Source organism: Vicia villosa, unplaced genomic scaffold (assembly GCF_029867415.1).
Source record: "Vicia villosa cultivar HV-30 ecotype Madison, WI unplaced genomic scaffold, Vvil1.0 ctg.005868F_1_1, whole genome shotgun sequence".
NCBI classification, from domain to species: Eukaryota; Viridiplantae; Streptophyta; class Magnoliopsida; order Fabales; family Fabaceae; genus Vicia; species Vicia villosa.
Window position 1 is genome coordinate 1 of NW_026706691.1, and position 16,494 is coordinate 16,494.

General features: G+C 33.6%; 1 protein-coding gene across 4 annotated transcripts; it reads right to left on the reverse strand.

The window, feature by feature from the left end:
* Nucleotides 1–6: 6 nt before the first annotated feature.
* On the reverse strand, nt 7–4,360 carry LOC131642841 (uncharacterized). Of its 4 annotated transcripts, none has more exons than XM_058913015.1 (11): nt 4,119–4,360; nt 3,670–3,802; nt 3,151–3,253; nt 2,657–2,760; nt 2,280–2,348; nt 2,038–2,153; nt 1,387–1,441; nt 1,121–1,241; nt 928–978; nt 754–848; nt 7–589 (listed from the first exon to the last, which is right to left on the reverse strand). In XM_058913015.1, exons 4-11 carry the CDS (start codon nt 2,750–2,752, stop codon nt 491–493), a joined length of 702 nt encoding a protein of 233 aa, XP_058768998.1. In that variant the 5' UTR covers nt 2,753–2,760; nt 3,151–3,253; nt 3,670–3,802; nt 4,119–4,360; the 3' UTR covers nt 7–490. The 4 variants fall into 4 exon arrangements, with proteins under 4 accessions (XP_058768998.1, XP_058768995.1, XP_058768994.1 ...); XM_058913012.1 differs by having other exon boundaries at nt 7–592; nt 3,670–3,779; nt 4,119–4,359; XM_058913011.1 differs by having other exon boundaries at nt 7–592; nt 4,119–4,359.
* Nucleotides 4,361–16,494: the final 12,134 nt, after the last annotated feature.

The window sequence follows — 16,494 nt, forward strand, 5'->3', positions numbered from 1 at the left end:
ACACATTTAAATACATGTTATAATCAAACTTAATCAACTAATCTTGCACAATTGTTGACAGAATGCAAAAATATGACATGATTAAGCAGCAATAAGAGTTGGTATTAGCATAACCTCAAAAATACAAGGCAAAGCAAAAGAGGTGTGTACAAGTGGATTAACTTTTACATTGCATTTGCTCCTTCAAATCTCACCAATATTATATCTTCAAGATTTTCTTTTGGATTCAGCTTATACTGGTTCTCACTTCTCTTCTCATCAAATAATCAACTGTTCCTCAGGATTATCAAAATTCCAACTGCCACTTCAAAATGCATTTGTATCTGGAAATCACTTTCAATGTCAAAAGCTCATCTACCAAATGTGAGCTATAAACAACTTCTGAAGTGACTCATACAAATCCTTTGAGAATAGGAGTGAATCTCTGCAGTACAATGAGGATAGACATTGTAGTGAAACCGTTTTGTGCCAGTTGGAAGTTGGATTAAAGCTATTGGTACAACAGATTGTAAGCAGGCAAGTCTTGTATTTTGTTGATGTCTTCTAAGGATAGCTCTCTCTCCAATTGCATCCGTGTTGTTTGTAGAACCTCCTTAAGCCATGGAATAATTTTAGGTTAGTAAATCGAAGAGCATTAAACGAAAACAATCAGAGGACAATTTAAAGAAGAGTGAAAAACTATTGAGCATATTATTTAAAAGCATTTGGATTATAACTGTAAAGGTCATGCAGGAAGAAGGAAAGAAAGAATACATTAAAATCCATGTATGAAGCATGCATGGCCAGCCATTGTGCATCCATCATCTCAAAAGCTATACAGTATAGAATATCGAATGCTTCTTCATCTTCTGTGTTACCATGCAATGAAACTTGTAAGCATTTAACGTACTAAAACATCAAAAAGAAACTAGAACGCTCCATGCTTACCTCCTAATAACTTGACAAAATTCATGCCTGGAAGACACCGAGGCTTTCCTTCTAAAACATTCAGTGGAAAAATGATTAGAAAATGTAATTTGCGTTTATCATTTCTGATAAATAGAAAATTTCACATTGCCAAAAGGTTATTCCAACAATATCATACTGTTCTTTTAGTTTTATAATCTTATTGTACACAAACCTGAGTATAAATCCAACATTTGTATCAACATAAATGATATATTGATGCCAGCAGCAGCAAATGGATATTCCCATGTAGCTCGGTCTCCATCTTTCTTCAACAACAACCTGTGAAAAGATGCCTTCATTTGAATATCCATAAAATTAGTAATAACTCATCTTTTCTGCCAATATAAATGTCAAGATAAACTTAAAAGAGAAAGCACATAAAGACAGATTTGTCAAGTTCTCAGGATGTGCTGAATAGCTGAAAACACAAATCCATACCGGATATTTCCTTGCGAAAAACAGCAGATTTTCAAGGGCAATGATGCCACATCCCCTGAAGAAATCAGGTAATTAGACATACTGCCGCAGAATAGAAATTTTTTAGTTAACGCAATTGTGAAGCATAATATCATTCTCATAAAATGTTGAGTCCTACACAAGTGTTTCCATATATTGAGTTTGTGAAGCATAATCACTGATGTAAAACTATCAAGCTACAATATAAAGATTTTGGAATTTCAGAGAAAGATATTGACTGAATCAGTGCATTGATACCCTCAATCTCTAGTTCCGATCTTATGTGTTGGTCTAATCATATGTTCATAAGTTACAAAATTGTTAAATATGTGGAAAAAAGTTATGAAAATTCAGATTAGTCAAATAGCGGCTATACCAGCGCTATTGCACTAGAGTGTAATGACAAACCACTATTGTTCTATGATACACGATTTTGTTCAAAGTGTTTTTAAATTACAGTTATAGCAACATTATAGCACTGTGACATTGCGGAATTTGAACAAACTACTATTTTCTGCGATCCTTGATTGACAATCCTGATTTCACGATAGTTTGCTGCAGATTCATTCAAATCAGAAACAGGTGACTAAAATTTGATATGAGCTCTCATATGTTATGAACATAGTGGTATACCTAAAGTCTGTTGATGGATTAGCACCTTGCCATCCCATATCTTTCCATTGGTCAGATATCAAGCCTTTCAGAGAAACATTAGGAAAGGAACATTGCCACAGAGCTCTCAGCGATTCCTGTTGAATGTTAATCAAATTTTTATCAACAGGTTGTATCGTATCCATACTTGTATCGTGCCAGTGCTTTATTGGACAAATTAAATAAAGAACAATCAAAGATAGCTTCATGGAAAAGAAAAGTACTTGATGATCAAGGCAAGTTTCATCGTAAGAAACTTGCAACCGTTCTTGAAGCCGTTGAAGTCTTTCCTCCTGATAGAAACGGGAAAACAAGTTATGCTCGCTGACTCTAAAGAAGTAAGAAACTTACTAAGAGAGAGAATTGCAGGTTCTGAGTTCCCATCAATAAACATGAAAACAAGTTCAACTAGTTTGAGGTAGACGGTATGAGCTATTGGTCCAGGATTTAATCCACTGCAACAACATTTCTTTTGTATTTCTTATAATGTACTAATGTAAACAAGTTGTTGATACTTCTAAATCAACAACTTTTTAAAAAATACTTAGCAAAAATCATGAAAGAAAATTCAACAAACCAGCAAGTTCCATTTTCCCTTTACCTCAAGAGGAGTCAAAGGATAGTCAACAAATTTATCATTATGTTTAGTATTTGTGCGGTGAAATAGTCCTCCGATCCATGATCGTGTTCCAACCATAGCAGTAGCTACGCGCAAAAAAAATAAATATATATCAGTAACGGAAGAAACCGTAGAGGATAAATATGATTATATAGGGCAAAATCATCAAAATTCAGTGATGGTTAAGTCAATGTTAAGAGACTTTGGAACATTAAATTAAAGAACTGAAATGTTTTCTTCTAATACACCCTACATATTGTCAATGATATATATATATATACAAAAATGGAATGCAGATTGTTGATAGAAGTAAGGAACTATATTATTAAGGTTTAACTGTCCTAGTGAAAGCATTCCAATATGTTAATATAAGTATTTGACTGAAACTTGTAGCAATTTCTTACAATATGCAATAACTCTTGACATTCGCATTGAAAAACATACGACAGCAAGATGAAGAGCGAAAATGTACTCACAAAAACATTGAATCAAGTGAATAATTAAGTGAGTGGAATGACGAGACCATTCCAACTCTTCATCTTCCTATCTGTGTGTCCAATAAATCTCATCCTCATCAACCTGCATTCCATTTTTGAAAGCATCCTTAATCAAATGAGATACACAAATCATTGTCTAGAACTCATGGGAAAACAAAATGCAAATATACAAGTTGAAACTGAATATGATCAGGGTATTAAATAACGGTCATGATCGCAATCTGAGCTACAACAAAACGGTTAATATTGTCAAAACGGCCATTATATGAAACTTCAAGGATCATGATGCGACAACAACCTCTATTTAAGACCCTTAAGACTTGTAATAAAGAAAAATTTCAGACACATAAAGTTTATGAGAAAACAAGATTGAGTTTACTTTGTGACGAGAGGAGCAAGAAGGAAAACACGGTTTCCACTTCCTCAATCAGAGACAAGTATGTTTCAATTCATGTTTTTATTTAACAGAAAAATACATTTTTGAAAGAAATGGGTCACCTTAATTCAAGCCCTCCAACAAATTCAACCTTGCCATCATTCCTGTTGTGCTTTCAGCTGATTTTGTCAATAACAATTACTAGAGAGAGAAGAACCAAAGTGCTGACAATCTATAATTGAAGGCCGAATGAACCTGAAGTTAAACAAGGAGAATATAATATGTCGAAATATATGGACAAACATAAATAACAAAATCATGAATCAATGGCATCTTGACGGTGTAAAGAAGTTATAGTGATGCAAAAGAAAAATTGAAAAGTTAGGTGAGAAGTGGGGTTGGTGTTGCTGCTAGTCCACCAAGTTTACATATAAGACAAATAAAGTATATTATCTTATTTGTCTTGCATCAAAAGTTGGTAAGTGCGTAGAGATATTCCATAATTTAATTGGCAAATATCAAGTAGTGTTATAATTTGAATGAGTAATTTGCATATGATAATGTTAAATACCTGATATGTTACGACAGATAAGAAGCCGTGTGAGTAGTGGTGGAAGGGAGGAACTGGCCTCTGGCAGTATAGGGAAGTGGAGGGGCCAGAAAAAAGATTGAACGTGGGAAGTGAAGAAATGGCATTTTTGTTTAAGATTGAATTTTGCAATGAGAATGAGAGGGAGGAGGAGGATTATTGTGGTTTGTGTCTCGGTGTTCTGTGCCTTCCAAAGCCATACATTTTCCCCCAATGCTAGCCTATACCGTAGTTCTCGGTGATGCCCCATTTTATTGTCATTCATTCTATCAATAATCATGTCTTTTTCTTCTATTTATTTTTATTTTTCTTAAAATTCATAACCACTTCCATATTTTTATTTAAGAATTTTATTGACTTTCGAATTCTTAATTCTTACATATAGGTTAGTTCTAACATTTTTAAGTTTGGAAAAACATCTAAGATACTAATAGAGTTCTTCTTAGTCATCTTTATACGGTGATAGTGTCACCATATATAAACACTTTTAAATTTTATTTCTAACTAACTAGCAAGAGACCCGTGCGTTCGCACGGGTCGCGCAAATATAATTATAAATAATAAATAAATATAATATAGTAGATATATAAATTAAGTAGTCTCGTTCAGTCAAAAATAAATATTTTATTAAAAAAATAGTTGATTAAATAAATTTTGATTTTTAATTATAAACAAATTGAGATAAATGTTTGAAAAAATTTTAAAAATTTAATATATGGATTAAAAAACTTATATTCTGTCGCCCCGTTAGAACATATGATCTATAATATCTCTTCAATTTAAGTAAATATTTTGTTGGCCCGTTAGAAAAAAAGGTTCGGCCCGTCGGGCATCCCTATAATTTTAAAATTTTTCTGTATTGTAAATTTATGGATTAAAAAACTTAATATATGGATTAAAAAACCTATATTTTGTCGCCCCGTTAGAACATATGATCTATAATATCTGTTCAATTTAAGTAAATATTTTGTCGGCTCGTTAGAAAAAAAGGTTCGGCCCGTCGGGCATCTCTATAATTTTAAAAATTTTCTGTATTGTAAATTTATGGATTCTATTGATATTATATGATTTTATGATCATATGTTAAATAAATATTTAATGATATGTTTTAAAAATAATCATAATAAAATTAAATATTAATAATAGTATATTATTATTATAATAAGGATTAATAATAAAAAAAATAGATATTAAACTCGATTATTATTTACTCACAATATTAATATTGATATTAATATTAATATTAATAGTGTATCGTTATTATTGTCACATTCACAATATCGATATTGATAGCATATCGTTATTATTGTGACTTTACTCAATGATATATATAGAAAGACGGTGTGAGTTGTAATTGATGTATTGCAATAAAGAGAAATAAAAATTACAGTTCCGTTTAAAATAAAGTAAAAAACAAAATAGAAAATCATAATAATGATTACATTTAACTATAAACATTAAGGCATTATATTTTAAATTTAAAAAGTGAGTCACAACATCATTAATTAAGTTGTGAAATGAAAAGGTTTATAAAGTGAAAAATAATTTGGTCAATTTCTACATTAATATCCCGAGCAAATATTACATTAAAATCCGACTTTTAATTATATCAATATTAATCAGGTTATATTTGTGAATTGACAGCTAATTAATTAATTTACTATTTAATTAATTTTTAAGTATTTAAATTAACTTTATCTCAATTATTTGAAAATAAAATTTAATTTAATGAATTAATTACATCGTGTTTATAAAAGTTTGTCAATTTTTTTTCTTCTTAATTGATTTTATAGGTAAAAAAACTTTAATAAAAATTACTTCTTAATAACACAAATTAATCACATGTAAATAAAATTAATTGTTAATAACACATAAAAATCTAAAATAGCCTTCAAACTTGCAAAATAATTAAAAAGTCGTCTGCATTAATTTGTATAGGTTGTACCACTATTAACCGGTCATTGAAATGCAAAGATTCTGTTTTTTTTTTTTTTTAAACGTAAGATAGTTGGTAAAGAAATAAATAACAGATAGTGTAATGATTATAAGATTTCATAGGTTTTAATGACATAAATAAAAAGGTAGTGCATTTTTTTGCCTTATAAAAATTCAATATAATTTAATACAATAAACATATTTAAGATAATTTATTGCACATTTAGAATTTAGAAAATTCAACGTAATTAATTCAAAAATACAATAAAAAAATTACATTGCAGTACATTTTATAGTGGATCTGAATCAATAATCATTTTATTAAAGAAATTGTTAATCATTTTTAATACAAACCTTCATTGTTGTGTATTTTCAAAATTGTTAATCATTTTTAATATAAAACATCAATGTTGTGTATTTTCTGGTTTCTTGTCTATGACAACATCACTATTGTGATTACAGCTATTAACAATGTATTTGACAAAAAAAAACTTGAATTTATAAGATAAATTATGTGATCTAAACCATCACAAATTTGACGAATTTAAACAAATTATTCAATAAGATATTGTCATCTTACAAAATTTATTAAAAATGGAATAACGAAAAAACTACAAAATTTATTCCAAATAAATTAATGAGAAAAATTAGCAAGTACAATAGTATATCAAGCAAGTATTCAGTACATATTCTTTACCACATTCGAAGTATCTGTGTTTTAGAGATTGAAATTGACTTATTTGAGCTAGCACCTGTGTGATTATTTTGGAGATTTTGTGAAAACATAAGTTGTTTTCCACTTATTTTCATAAACTCTGCATAATAACTTATAAAATCAGTTTATGAAGAAAAAAAAAGTGATTTTCTTTTATCTTTTGTAATAAATAAACTTTCTTTTATCTTTTGTAATAAACAAACATTCACAACATGTGTTTAATTAAGTTGTTTATCCAAACATGGCCTTGTATAAAAATAGTTTGAATTTATTTGATCTAAAAGTAGTTTATAAGTTATAAATAATCACTTATATGATAAGTGCTTAACTGAGCAATTTATACACAGTTCTGAGTAAGAAGAAGAAAAACATTGATTTGGAAAATAGAGAAATTGTAACCTGGCATGAGGGCATTGTCAGAAATGTAAGTATTTTTAGCAGTTTAGGTAAAAGAAGAAGAGTAACCAATTCTTGAAACAAAATCAATGAAATTGAAAAAAAACAACACAGTTGTTAATGGTGCAATCATATTGAAATTCAAGTTCAGAAAAGAAAAACAATAAACAAATTCAGAATAAGAGTGTACCTAACATAGTTAATTTGAGAGATTAGAAAAATCTCAAATCTTACAAAATGACGAATTCTTGATTTCATCGCAATAACAATTTCACTTTTTGCCATTGTTTCTGTTTTCTTTCACATTTAGTAATCATGATTTGCAGTAACACCAAAAAGAAGGAGAAGAGAAATAGAGAAAATTAGTGAGATCCATTGCAAAGAAATTTAAGAAGTAGAAATATCTCATTTTTATAGTAACAAATAGAACGAAAAGGAGGAATAGCAACATAATGAAAGAATTTTCGAATTGATAATATGAAAAACTTTGCCTGTCAGTATCCGGTTTCCCTTTTGTTTGGTACCGAATGAATTGTGCAGGCTTCTGATATCTAATAGAAATTTATTTAGATGTGAAGATGGAAGATGCAATAGTATGTGAATGGTTGATTTAATATAGAGGATGAATAAGAAATCGAAGAGGCGACAGCTAGCATGAAAAAAAAACCCTAAAAATCGATGAAAAAAACCAAAAATTGACGGGGGTAATGGAAGAGGAAGATGAGCTAAATGTAATGGATTGTAGATTAGGGTTTGTTGGTTGAAATCAAAAGCCATAATATATAGATTAATGAGATAAAATTGAAGGGTTTCTCAAAAATCAAAGTGAAGATGCCTGGAGGAGGTTTTGTTGTATTCCAAGGAAGATGGTTTTGTTGTATTCCAAGAAAGATTTTACAATTCCAAAAAAAATGGCATCACGTTAGTAATAATGAAGGGAAAAAATGAAAAATTGAAAGGTTACAAAATGATTAAAAAAATTTATTTATTAATTAAAGTATTAAAGGAGATGCAATTACATCTATGTCCCCGTTTATCACCCTCAAATTGGTGATTAGAGGGTTAATGATAGAATTTCATATGTCTTCTACTTTATTATATTAAAAGTAGATGTGAGATTTGAAATTTTTCCAATATATTTAGAGTTTGTCCTAATTCATTTTTACAAAACAAATTTGTATGATAAAGGGTGTCACTCTATATATATTTTTTTATGACTCTATCTCCAACCAATGTGGAACTTGAGATTTTTTCAATAGATACATCTTCATCCTTTTCATCTCGTGTGCTAATTTCTTCTTGTTAGATACTTGAATAAACTCCATCTATCATTTCAAGAGTATCTCACATTTTCTTTGAAGTTTTGCAATTATAAACATAAAGAAGTTTACTATCATCTGAAATAATTTCAGAATTTCTTTTTCCCTCTACGGTCCAAAAGAAATCAGGTTTATCTACTACTTCTCCATTTACTTGATGAGAAGAGATAAACGGATCGTTGATTAAAGTTTTCCACGATTCTAAATTGATACCTTGAATAAAAATTCTAAATCTAGCTCTTCACAATTCAAACCTAAACCATTAAATAATGGAGGTGCGTTTAAAAAAGATATCTTGTTATAAAGTGTGTTGGAAGTCATCTTCCTCCTAAGGCGATTGGTCCTTAAACAGGAATTAGGCGATAATACCCCTTATAGGATATATGACTCCACACACAAGAGAGTGTGAATTGTGGGTTTTAAAAGAACTATTATCTCTAGTTAATCTTCACTCTATATAATTTGCATTAAATTATTCATTATATTTGTCCACCTATCCTCTTTTCTTTTTTCCCTTCTCTTTTTTCCTTTACCATTTTTTTCTATATTTTATTATACTTTCGACTTCCTATTAAGGTAACCTTTACTCTTTCATATTTAAAAAATTATATATTAAAACCAACATTGTGTAACATAGAGTTTCAAGATTATTATCCTTACTTTTTTGATTTTTTTCTGGTGCATTCTACTATACTTTTTTATTTATTTTTACAGATTACAAGGTGTAGCAACCTGCCCTAAAAATTAAGCTTTTAGAGTCGCCACCTATTCTGAAGGGCGAATAGGAAACCCTATGCAGTTATGAGATTCAGGATAAGTTATTATAATCAGGTCGAGGGAAGGTGTTAGGCACCCTCGACCCTTTCCTATTGGCTTTGAATCTAAGGTAACAGTTTATGGCTAAAATATTTGGGTTTTATAGCTAAGGAAGTGAATAGGGGGAAAATTGAGATTTTAGGGAGGGGGACTCGCTTTGGTTATCCAAGTGCCTACGTATCTCCTTATGGAGAATCAGAGTCAACGTAGTTCGGGCACAAGGTTGTACGCCTTTGAATTAGAATCTGTGGTTTGAAATTGTTTTGAAGGCTTTTTGAGTGGCCTATCGTAGTTTTGAATTTGTGTTTGGGCGTACAACCCTGATTTGATATGTCACCGTTAGATGCGATGATCAATAGATTTGATCAGTATAGCTAACGGATTAATGGGGCATTGCTGGTTACTCAGATCGATAGATTCGATCGTCGTGGGCAGCAAATTAAATGTGTTTTAATTATATATTTTTATCTCTCGTCTAATGCGACTAATAGATTTAGTCGGGTCGAGGAGAGAATTATTCAAGAATTAACGTTTCGCCAAATAGGCAATGGGATCGGGCAGACCCTAATAGTCATAAACCTCTCTAGGGTTTTTATTGTGGGTTTTAATAATTAAAATTATTTAAAATTAATTAAGTCGAATAATCCACATAATCGGGAAAATAAATCCTAATGTTAATTATTAGCCTAATCCTATTTTTATTATTCTAAACCTAATTAAATAAATAAGTTAAATTAAATATAATTGGTTAATTGTAAATCTAGATAACTAAATAAATAAATAAAAATATATAATAACACCTGGGCTGTAATCCTGTGTTATTAGCCTCTGGGCGTCCATGATACACCTACGCATTCACGTGCTTTGGATCTGGCTTTGAAATCATCCTATGGTCTTGCTACGAGGGCACACCGTGAGCTTTCGCTGCTCACACGTATTGGATCTCAAAGCAAAGAGTAAGAGAAGAAATTGAAAAAATACCGTGGCCGCTGGGAATCGATCCGCACACCCAGAGGTCGCACGCTCCTTCTCTCAACCAGTCATACTACATGCTTCACGTGTTACTGGATTGCACGCATCACCTAATATATAAAAGCTAATTGATGGACAGGAAAACGTGTACAACACTGTAGTTCTTCTTCTTCATTTGCAATACCCTTTTTTCTTCCCTGCAAAAATTTGCCTCACAAAACACGGTATATACACAGAATATAATAGCATAAGTCGACTCCAAATCATGGTCCAAACACGATGGCATCTCCCGTTCAGTCTAATTCCATTTAGTTTAGAAAACCCCAATTCAGAGCTTCGAATCCCAACAATGGTGGAATCCTGTACCTGCACTTAAATCCCAATTAAACTGAACAGAAAGCGTCGCGACAGTATCCTAAACAAGATTACATAATCAAAACACATTCAAAATGCTCGTACGAACAGAATCGGGAGATAACAAAATCGTCGCATATGTGAGTGTTGGGCTGAACCGTGATGAAGATGATGCACGTCCCTCCTCCTTCTTCCGCTTCAACGTCCTTTTTCCAAAATCCCTGTCTCAATTATACTTTTTTTTTTACAATGGAAATATGATTAGAAGCTGTTAGTATCTTAAATTCATGAGGAATTGAGGCATATGTGATGGTTTGTTGCTATATGTACAAGACTTGGGAATTATGCAGTGTCAAAGTTTGTTAAAGTGGCCTCATGAAAAGAAAAAAAAGGTAGTGTGTTGAGAGGTAGAAAATGTACGTGAAAGTAAGGAATTTGTTAACGAAAGTTGTACCGTGAATTTGTGTCGGGTTAGAAAATTGGCCTCCCCTAATTGTTAGAAATAGTCCTATTTATATTAGCTAAATTAGGTTTTCCTATACCTAATGGGCCTATTACCCAATTAACTTAATAATTATAAAAAGAATAAAATTCTAATAATACTAATATTTAAATCAATACCAATAATCCTAATAATATTAATCCTAACAATAGTAATATTTATAAATTAGAATAGTTAATAATAATAAAATGATTTATACCAAATATTGAAATTAATAATCCAACAAAAAAATCATAAGCCATATGATCAATTGTGAAACGGACTAAGAATCTCGAAAATGGAACAGATGGGTTAAATGACTGGGCTCAAGCACCTTCTAACCTTAACCCTCATCTTAACTCAGGGTATTTTATAAGAGGGTGAGTTTGACAATAGGAATGTCAAACCCCATGACTCTTAATTTCGGCCCTTGATAAATTAAAAGACGCGGATTTGATCGGGCAAATTTTGGGGTATGACAGCTGCCCCTGTTCAATCTTCTTAAGCCTGAAGAGTCAGATAGGCACGTCTGCCTATCGTGATCTAAAGGTAGAAGACGACTGAACACTGAGAATGCCCTGAAATTTGCCTTTGTCGGGAGGAATTTTTGTGGGAGACGGGCTTGAAGATGCCACCCAAGGTAGATACCATTTTTCAGAATGTGCAGCCAATGCTTTTCAGGAGGAACCGGGTGTTTTGATTGTAGCATAGCCTAAAAAGGCAACATGAATTTTATGCAATGTCATGATGCATGCGATGCATGATGCAGCAAGCCTCTCAAAATAAATGAGAGCCATGTATGTATATGCACTATGTATGAATGAGGTATGTTAGTTGAATGGTGCATGATTGTTAGTTATGTTAGTTGAAGTAAAAGAGAAATGACACCTTTGTTTGTTATTGATGATGTTTTTTGGAGAAGATCACTGCCGAGGGACTAACGTGATAAACCCAATTGATGAACCCTTTGAAAACCTTGTTGTAAAACCCTTTGTGGAACCCCTTTGTTTTTGCGAAGTAGATCACTGCCGAGGGACTAATGTGATAAACCCCATTGAAGAATCCTTTGTAAAACTCTTTGATCACTGCCGAGGGACTAACGTGATGGGTAAATGTAACTGTTAACGGCGACGACTCGCAGTTTGTTGTGTAGAAGATAGTTGACTTGCTATAGCGCTAGCAAGCTTTCGTAGTTTGTGAATCCCACTTACTATAGTTCTAGTAAGTTTCCGTAGTTTGTGAACCCCAAAAGGATCACTTGCTATAGTTCTAGCAAGTTCACCTGCACCAATAGGATTATTTGCTATGCTTATAGCAACCTCACCTGCACCATTTGGGATCATTTGCCATGCTTGTAGCAAACTCACCCGTACCATTTAGGATCATTTGCCGTGCTTGTAGCAAACTCACCTGCCTTATTTAGGATCATTTGCCCTGGTTCGGACAAATTTCACCTGCACCAATTGGAGTCACTTGCCCTGGTTCGGGCAAGTTTACCTGCATAAGAGGAATCATTTGCTATAGTTCTAGCAAACTTTACCTGCATGAAAAAGATTCACCTGTTTGGAGAACTGTTTGAGAGACAGGGAAAATAAATCCATATTTTTGCAAAGAGACGTAACTCTATATCACTGCCAAGGGACTAATGTGATACGAATCGTCGAGAAGATTTGAAAGGAGATCACTGCCAAGGGACTAACGTGATATGACATAACTTATTGCTGCTCAGGGACTAACGCAATAAGTCATGGTTGGGATTGAAATTGAAAATTGAAATTGGAATAGGATAGAGTTTTGGTTACTGCCAAGGGACTAACGTACCAAAGGACTCGGTGCCATATCACTGCCAAGGGACTAATGTGATAAGACATAACTTATTGCTGCTCAGGGACTAACGCAATAAGTTATGGTTTGAATTGGAATTGGATTTTGATGTAACAGTCAGACGGGAACTGACTACCAGACGGGAACTGGATTTAATGTAACAGTCAGACAGGAACTGACTACCAAACGAGAATTGGATTTAATGTAACAGTCAGACGGGAACTGACTACCAGACGGGAACTGGATTTAATGTAACAGTCAGACGGGAACTGACTACCAAAACGAGAATTGGATTTGATGGTTTTCCAGGACGAGAACTGGACTTTGTAATGATTTGCCAGGATGAGAACTGGACTTTAAAATGGTTTGGATTGCCAATAAAAATTGGGCTTTTTGTGATATGTATATGCTAATGCTAATGCGTATGTATGTATGCTAATGCTGATGCAATCCCAAGATTTTATCTCCTTAAACCCATTGAACTTTGTTTAAACCATATTTGCACCTATACCTCGGCTATGCTTATGCTGGCTTGGTAATGTGGATAATGCTTATGCGCATGTGTATGCATAGATTGTTTATGGGTGAATGAACAACAAGGTTGCTATCATCGGCAAGGTTACCGGGATGCATTAATCAGGTGATTGGGTGAACATCTCCGTGAGGTTGTTATCATAGTAAGGTTACCGGCATCAGTAAGGTTACCGGGAAGCATCAATCAGGCGATTGGGAAGAATGTCTCAGCAAGGTTACTGGCATCGGTAAGGTTACCGGAACGCATCAATCAGGTGATTGGGAAGAATGTCTCAGTAAGGTTACTGGCACCGACAAGGTTACCGGAAACATCAATCAGGTGATTTGGAAAAATGTCTCAGTAAGATTACTGGCATCGGTAAGGTTACCGGGAAGCAGGTGGATAGTATAGCTTAGCACCAGAGTTTTGAATCGGATGTCTTGATGTATGTGATAATGTTTATGCTCATGTATATGTTGATTGATGTAATGAGTTGAACGAAATAATGTCCTCTATAAGACTACCTAAAAAGGCGTGGTGTAATGTATGTAATGCATGACTTATGTATATTTGCATGATGCCCCAATGATAGGTTGTTGATAACAAAGCGTATATAGCTCGCCGATGTTGGATGGTTGTTGGATGCTAGCGCGATTTCCCAATCCCTATTTTTTGAGTTTTGAAGATCGTAGTTAGGAGAAAGATTTCTCGGATGTTTGTAAAGTGTGAGAACGCATTTCCCTTTTGTTGTGCGCCTTGCCCCAGTTTGACTCCTTGAATTACTCCACACCTTTAACCTTTTGAGGTTCTCTACGCCTTTAACCTTTCGAGGTTCTCCACACCTTTAACCTTTTGAATTGTTTACCTTATGGATTTGATATCCAATGCCCCAATGATTAGTGGAAAAGGATGCTTATGATCTCCAAGCCATGAGGGAAGTGTCCCGAGAAATATCCTTGTTAGATGCTTCGATGTTTAGATTGGAGGGTATGCCCTTGATCTCCAGGATATGGAAGGTTATCCATAGTGTTCTATCCTTTTGAATTTGAATTCTTCCCATGTTTGACATGCCCCTGATTGTTATTACTTCGAGATGTGACCCAAGTCAATTGAACCTTAGGAAGAATGCCCCTAGTTAATAGGATTTTTGATTGTATGCGCCTGTGATCCTTGAAATTTTGCCCCTGTTTAGGAGAACCCCCTAAATGTGGTTCCCCCCACTCCAGGGTCTTTATCAGAAATGATCACCTTTGATTAAACCAATTTCGAGATCTCCTTGATGCTAAGTGTATACTTGTAGATGACGTTGTACTCTTTGAGAAGTAACTCCAATGCGACGCGTATGCATGTTTTGAAATCGAAGTCCGTTATGAATTAGGACTAGATGATTATAAATGAATGCTTGAAGAAGCGTAGTGATTAGAAGTAGTTTTAACAAACATAGGAGTCAGTATAACAAATCCTGCTTAATATGCTTTCGTGGTTAACCTTGCCTCAATTAGGACTTTAAGATGTTGTACCTTGGCCTGGTTCACGGTTTTAAGAAACAATGGATATAAGGCTCAAAATTTATTTAACCCACCCCTTTCTCCTTGATGTTCTCCAAATCCTAAGAATTCACCTAATCCAATGATTGCGCTTTGTTTGCAAGAGAATCATTTCAGTTTTGATGTTGAGCAGAAGCCTTAGTAGAGATCCAAGCACTGATGACAAAAATGTTGTAAAGATCCAAGCGTTTATGAGAAGCTTTGATGGTTTAGCAGTCACAAGATTATCCTTTGTATTTCGCCTTTGTTTTTTTCTATCCCTTATTTTTGCATGATCCAATTCTTTTGAATTTGACCCATCGGGATGCCATAAATTAAGTCATTTTTGCTTTCTTTTATGAAATTTTTCGTTTTGACTTAGCGGGCGCTTTTCTCCTTTTCTTTTGAATGCTCCTTGGATTTTGAATATTGTGACTGCTATATTGATTTGCAAGCTTTGACTTTGATACTTCCTCGATCTTGAATGATATATTGAGGAAGGAGATGTTGTCTCCATTGCTTCCTCATTATTGGATGAATGCGAGGAAGAAGATATGTTTGAACCTTTGCTTTGATGGATCCTTTGCTTCATTGGTTGATTCTCTTGACAACCAAAATACACCATTGAATTAATTGAAATCTACCCATGTCCCTGGTTAAAATCAAGGTTTATTTGAAAAGTATAAACAAGCTCCAACTCCTGGCTCGAGGGGGTAACGAGGGATTAACATCCTTATATCTCCACTGTTTGGGAATTGAAACAATGCATGTACATCCTCGGCTCGGTCTTACCTTGAAAGCATATGTTTAGCTGGACTCAGTTACTTGTATTCGTCATTCTCCCTTAAGTTTATTAATAATCCTAAAAATAGGAGTGTGTGACTGGAAAGTCGTAGTGGTGAGCGAATGAATTGACTCCAAAACCTGCATGGTCATCCCATTAGAATTGCTAATCCGAAGGTACAACTTTTATCTTGCGTGACACTTAGCGATCGTAGGGGTTGAAGTTCTGACATGATAAACACCTATTAATCTCAGGGACAATCTCCTTTGTAAATCCATTGACCTTGTTTTACTCCTTAGTTCATGGTCTTATAGAAGTAAGGGTAACCTCGAATTTTCCTTGGGCACGTCAAACCTGTCGGGAATAAATTGTTAGCAGTGGGTTTTCGTCGTATCGGAACTTCATGAGTTTCCTTTGACTGAACCTCTTTTGTTTTTCCTTAGGATAGTATCACACCATCGCAACCTCCAGGGTTTGTAGATTGATAAAGATAGCCTATGACCCTTTTGCCCCTTGGTGTGGAGTTAACATACGTCGCCTTTCCTCCACTGTAGTTATGCATTTTTGTTCAGGATTTTGCCCCAGTTGGACTAATCCTTGCCCCCAAGTTATCGTAGAGCGTCCTCGAAAGTTTGATATGTTCTAAGATGAACCCCTTTATGACTAGATACATCTTGAGTGTATCTATGAGGGAACTCTTTGTTGAACTAATCCTTGCTCGA

Excerpts from the sequence above, each read along its gene's own strand:
- LOC131642841 (XM_058913014.1), bottom strand. The coding sequence starts at position 2,752 with ATGGTTGGAACACGATCATGGATCGGAGGACTATTTCACCGCACAAAT. Across the intron at positions 2,349-2,656 it reads ATCCTTTGACTCCTCTTGAG|GAGGAAAGACTTCAACGGCT; the intron begins GTAAAGGGAAAA and ends CGTTTCTATCAG. Across the intron at positions 849-927 it reads TTTTGTCAAGTTATTAGGAG|AAGATGAAGAAGCATTCGAT; the intron begins GTAAGCATGGAG and ends ATGGTAACACAG.